The 6,000-nt window shown below is 57.2% G+C and overlaps 1 protein-coding gene across 7 annotated transcripts in view; it reads right to left on the reverse strand.

Moving 5' to 3' along the window:
- The window catches only part of EPHA7 (EPH receptor A7), a 179,325-nt gene extending 173,577 nt beyond the window's left edge, over window positions 1-5,748 (reverse strand). For 6 of the 7 annotated variants that reach the window (XM_076333251.1, XM_076333254.1, XM_076333250.1 and 3 more), the window contains exon 1: window positions 4,341-4,655. In XM_076333251.1, the coding sequence (XP_076189366.1) occupies window positions 4,341-4,437 (97 nt within the window). In that variant the 5' untranslated portion in view covers window positions 4,438-4,655. Of the gene's footprint in view, window positions 1-4,340; window positions 4,656-5,733 lie in introns of those variants that run through there. The other variant, XM_076333255.1, reaches the window with a different exon arrangement.
- Window positions 5,749-6,000: the final 252 nt, after the last annotated feature.

The raw sequence follows: 6,000 nt of genomic DNA on the forward strand, positions 1-6,000 counted from the left end.
TTTTGTACAAATTAATATTTTTTCTTCATATTAAAAAAAAATCTGCAACCACAACTATGCATGTACGTGTAAACAGATGATTATGTACCATCCACATATAAGTAGATATATATTAATCTTATCAATTTCATTGCTTAAATCAAAGCGTATCGTTTTTCTTAGTGCTCTAAAGTGTTACTAATCAGTCATTAAGATGCACGCTCCCTTCATCTCCTTTGTCATAAGGAGGACATTTCCCATATGCTGGTTATTACAATGAGCTTAAAACAAATACACACCAACGTTTCAACACTTTTCCAAACTGATTTAGACAGGAGTAGTCTATACCTTACCAGGAGTTGCACTGAAAAAGCAATGGTCTTTTTGAGTTTGAAAGAAAAAAATGTATGTCCCTTAGGTGATAAAGCAGTAATTCTATAAACAAATGGCAACCAGGAATACCGAAAATAAAAGACTCCGCAATTACCTCATACTGCACACACAAAATACTACACACACAAAATCAGACTAATTCACTGTATGGTAATGGCTTTACTAAAATCTTCATGTCATTATACCCCAGTGACACTTCTATACAAAAAGACATCAGTTCTAGTGGCACCGCAATTATTTTCAGCTAACTGTAACCCCGTCTCCGAAAGTGGTTAATCACAGCCTAATAAACCAACTCTTACGTATTTTACAGTACATCTTGGAGGTTATATTACTGATGTTCTGTTACCTCCAAACATACATTTCTATATATGGCTTATATTTCAATTATAGCTATAAGCTTCTTTCTTAGCATATTACTATAAGTTTCTGTAAGACTTTCAAATGGTACATATGTTAATCTATGATGTCCAAAAAAAAAAAAAAGTGAAGTTGCTGTAATACCTTCTTTCAAACAGCCAAAGCTGTAAAGTGATCAACCATATATCTAGGTTTGGTAAACTTTGAAGATTCCTTCTTTAAAGCTGCACATTTAACCTCATACTTCTATTTGGTTAAATAAAAAGTAACATTTCTAATTTAAATCTATTCAGTATATTTTTAGCTATAAAGCTATTTATAACTTTATACACAGCATTTAAGTACTGATATTTCAATGCATGATTTAAGGCTGTAACTTGAAGCAACTTTTGTCAGGTCTTTTGAAACGGTTATAATTCTGGCTTCAGCCCTTTCTCCTAGTAGGATTTAACACAAAATTTCAGGGAATTACTAGAAAGATAAAATGACATGACTGAAAAAGTTATTTAAAGGTTCATACAGTAATATCTGGAATGTTAGCTGAACACAAAACGGTAGCTTCCAGGCCTATATTTCAGTAGTAAAGTGGAACTACTCATTAAGGAAGTTTGATAGTCTCTCTCTAGAAAGATTATCCGCTTATTTCATTAAGCTTGCATTCAAGGGGCTTTACTTTGTAACACTTTCTTTTGAAAAGCAGGTGGTGTACGTGGTGGTTTGTTAAACAAGAACATTTATAATGGTCCTGGAGAAATGTAATGGTCCACGAAAAATTTAACCATTTCAGCACCAGCACAACATCCCACGGCTGCAATTCATTATGCTTTTTATTTGGCAGCAATTCTCCATCACATAGCAACGGGTGGGCACATCCCAGAAAAAAAAGACAACAAGCAAGCAAACAAACATACATACATACATAAAACCCTGCTCTGCAAACACCCCTTGCAAAGAAAACGCGGAGTTTCCGTGTTGCACCGAAAGTTACTGGGGAAGAGCTTCCCAGGCCAGCGGCGGCCGGTGCGCTGCTCCCGGCCCGGGCAGCCCTGCGGCCGTCAGGGCTCCTTGTGCAGCGCTGGGCAGCGACGCGGGAGGACGGCGCCGCGCTCCGCGCACCCCGCCGGCGGCCGCCCGAGCGCGGAGCACACGGAGACCCCGAGCGCGGTCCCTCCGCGGGGGGCGCAGCGGGCCGCGCTCCGCGCCGGGGGCGGGGGGGGGGGGGGGGGGGGAGACGCCGCTCGGGGCCCCTCTCCGCGGCGCGGCGGGACAGAGAGCGAAAGAAGGCGTAAAACCGGCGGGCGAAGCGCGGGGGGCGCGGCCGCGGGGAAGGGGCTCCGCGGGGCGCCGCGCAGGCGGGGAGCAGCGGCCTCTCGCCTCCGCCGGGAGCGGCAGCTGCGCACCCACCCCGGGCGCTGCGCGGGGCTGCGCGCAGGCGGCCGCGCCTCCGCGCTGAGAAGCGGGGCTCGGCGGCCGAGCAGCAGCGGAGCACCGGTACCGCGGCCGCCGCCGCCACACGCCCCCAGCCCGGCAGCCGCCGGTTTGGGGAGGGAGCGCCCGGGACGGCAGCCCCGGAACGGAGCCCCGAGGTCTCGTAGCCACGGGGCAGAGGGACAGGACCTCCTCCCCGAGGGGAGCGGTCCGCAGCGCCCCCGCGTCTGCGCTCGCCCCGAGGGTCCCGGCCGCGGTGCCGGCAGAGGGCTCCGCAGGTAACGCGGTCACCCCCTCGCTTGGAGAGCCAGGCGGACCCTGCCCCGCTCCTCTCCAGCAACTCACCGCGGCTTTCATTTAGCTACAGAAAGGAAACTCGGAAAACTTTCCAGCCTCTCACCCCCACCCCCCCCCCCACCCCCCCCGTACCCAGCGGTGAGCGGTGGGAAACGACGCGGAGCTGCTGCCGCCACCGGCCCTTCGGCGAGGCAGGGGGTGAAGCCGCAGAGTTACTTTTTTTTTTTCCCTCGCTCTTTCTTCCGCGGGAGTTTTCTGCGCTCGCAGCAGGTAGCCGCTATCAATCCCTGTCTGCCGCTTGCCCCCACCTGACCCTCCTTTGGCTAGGTTGATTTTCCCCAAACATACACACATTATACACGCACATTATATGTATAGATGCATATGTATATACACATCCATACATGCATTACACACACAAAACACGAGGCAGGCTACCGCCGGGAGGCACCGGCGCAGCCCCGATCGCGGCGCAATCCGCAGGGCAGAGCAGGGCAGGCAGCCCGCACCCTCCCTGCCTGCCTGGCCGGCCCGCCTCCGCTCCCCACCCCACGGCCACGCGTTAGCACTCCCCGTGTGGGGGTCTCTGGGCTTTACAGCCCCTCCAAATAAACTTTCGAAATGCTGCTAAGGACAGGGTCTCTCCTCTTTCCCTCTCTAACCTCGCCATCGCCGCCTTCTCTTAAGGGCAGAGGACATTTTAACTGAGGGATTTTTTCAAGCTCCAGTTACAGGCTCGAAATGGTATTTTACTGCATGCCAACGGTTTGATGAAAAATGTTGACGTATCCAGCTGAGGGGGGAAACCCCCCAAAGACATACATATGCAGAGACACCGAAAAAGCCCCTGACTCCCCCCCTCCCCGTCGTCCCCCACCCTCGAAGATGGAGACGGACCTTCGCCTTTGGCTGTCAAACGCGAGCAGGGCGCTCCTTTAAATCATTTCGGATTTTCTCAGCTTGAGAAAAGAGATCCCCAGATGGACTTTGCGAATTGATTTTATACACCTCCATTAGTCTCTGATATAAAACTGCCTGTTTTCTCTCTGTGCGCGGGGGAAACAAATGTCCGGGGTTCGCCTTACACAGATACCAATGTTGGATTGATGGGAATCGGGAAGCCCCGTTGTGATACGCAGATGGTGTGAAACATCCATCCCTAAACCTCTCCCTCTCTCCAGCGATGCCGGGGGAGAGCACACACGTTGCAGAGACACGACGCCAGGCTGTATGTATGCATGCCTCTAAATGCATGCCCAGCCTACATGGCCGGGAGGTGCAAAACTGCACCCCGATGCTCCTTCCCACGGGCTGCGCACAGCCCCGCGGGGCCGGAGCGCTGCAGGCCCCCGACGGGCAGTGGCGCGGAGCTGCCCCGCAGCCTCAGCCCCACGCCGTGCCGTGCCTCCCCCGAAACGTCCCGAGCCCTGAAACTCGGCCCCCAGCCCCTGCAGCCCCCTCCCGGGGAGCAGCGAGGTAACCCGCCCTCTCCGTACCTCGTCGGGAGGCTTAAGGCAGCCACAGGAGAGCGAGGCTCCCCTGCACGGATCCCCAGGCCGGGGGCTGTCTCCCCAGCCCCATGCCTTTTCATCACGTGCAAATGCCTCGCAAACCTCATTCCTGCGAGCAAAGGCAGTTGTCCCGGTCTCTCACACATACACACGCACACCCCCAGTGAATGCCTTGCTTTTTCCTCCCTCCCACCTCAACTAAAAAAATGTCTGGGTTGGGTTTTTTTTGGTTTTGTGTTTTTGTTTTTTTTTTTAAGGGGGGGCTGACAAGCAGCTCGCAGTGGCAGGCAGGTCCTCCGCTAAGCCACCACACAGACTTCGTGTACAAAAGCAATAAATAAGCTCAAACTTTTGTTTTCCGCATCACCTTACCTTCTTTTGCAGCCTGTGCCTCCCCCGTGTGTGCAAACCGGAACAGCCAGACGGAGCACAAAATAATCCAAGAAGGGAGCCTACTTTGGAAAACCATGGTGCAGGAGCGGGGTGATTTTATATTTCTAGCTATATATTTCTAGACACTGCCGCTGCCGCCGCTTGGTGGGTGCTAGAGGACGGTGGAGAATTTGCTCTGCTAGTCTCTGGCTCGGCGCTCGCTCCCTCCCTCCTGGCTGCCTTTCTTCCTCTTCCTCTTCTTCGTCTTCTTCTCCTCCACTTCCTCCTCCGCGCCGCTGCCCGGCTCCCGCACCGGGCCGGCCGCCCGCCAGCCCCGACTGCAGCCCGGCCGCCCGCGCCGCGCTCCGATAATATCAATTAGGGCGAGGGGGCGGGACCGCAGCGGCAGGGCGGTCTGTCCCTCAACCTGACTGACAGCCACCGTCGGCCAAACAGCAGCGATCCTCGGCGCCCGGTGGGCCGAGCCGGCGCCTGAGTCGTCGCGGCCGGGGGGGCGGGGTCGGCGGTGCCGCCCAATGAGCGTGCGGCGGTGTCGGGTTGCCGCCGGTGCCGGGGAGCCGCGGGCTGTGCGCGGGGCGACGGCGGCGGCGGGACGGACGGGCCGAGCCGGGAGCGCGGCGCCGGCCCCGGCCCCGGCCGGCACCCGGGGGCTGCCCCGCACGCCTGGAGGCCGCCGGCCGGCTTGTCCTCCGAGCGAGCGGGACGGCCGGACCGCCGGCCCCCAGGGCTCCGTGTGCTCGCCCAGTGCCGCGGCTGCCGGGGTAGGGAGCGAGGGGCGTCCCGGCCGGGGCCCGGCCCCAGCCCCAGCCCGAGCCGCCGCCGCCGCCGGCGGGTCCCGGCGCTGCCTCCGGCGCGGTGCCCGGCCGTGGCCGGGCTGAGCGCGCACCTGGGCTGCTGCCACCGAAAGGGAAACTTCGGCAGGAGCTGCGGGATGGTGCCCCGAGACGCTCCTCTGCCAAAAGTCAAGTTCCTCAGGGCTGACATCACTTGGGCTCCCTCCCCTTTGTTTTACTTGGGTTTCCCGTCCTGCGCCTCCGATTTTCCCCAAATACGAAGAACAGGTTAATGACAATATAGATCTTGGGGGGGGGGGGAAGGGGCGGTTGCTTCCCCCCCTCCCCGTCGGGTGTAACCTGAAGCGAGGGCAATCCGCTGACAAGGAGACAATTTAAACCGGGGGCGGGGGGGGGGAGAAAAAAAGCAAAACCCGAGGGAGAGAGGAACTTGCCAAATCTCTTTTGTCAGCGCTCACCCTGCGGGCCGGGAGTGCTTTTCCCGGCATCCGTTATGCCCCCACCCCTCCGTTTTCCCTTCCCAAAACCCACCCTTGCTCCTTCAACGAGCGAAACAACAGAGCGACACAAAAACTTACCGTTCCCCGGGCGAGGCTGCGGAGCGCAGGGTGGTGCGACGGGCACGGTGCCTCCGGCGGCCTCGGTGGGAGCGCTCCTCTCCCCGGCCGCGGCGGGGCAAGGGCCGGGGCCGGGGCCGGGACCGCGCAGCCCCCGCGGCGGGAGGCGGCGGCCCCGGCTGCGCTCCCCGCTCGGCGCCCCCTGCGGAGCCCCTGCCCGGGCCCTGCCTCTAACCCTGCCCTGTGCACCGTCCCGGGGCTGATGCTGTGCGGCGCGGAGCTGGTTTT

Source organism: Aptenodytes patagonicus, chromosome 3 (assembly GCF_965638725.1).
Source record: "Aptenodytes patagonicus chromosome 3, bAptPat1.pri.cur, whole genome shotgun sequence".
Lineage (NCBI taxonomy): Eukaryota > Metazoa > Chordata > Aves > Sphenisciformes > Spheniscidae > Aptenodytes > Aptenodytes patagonicus.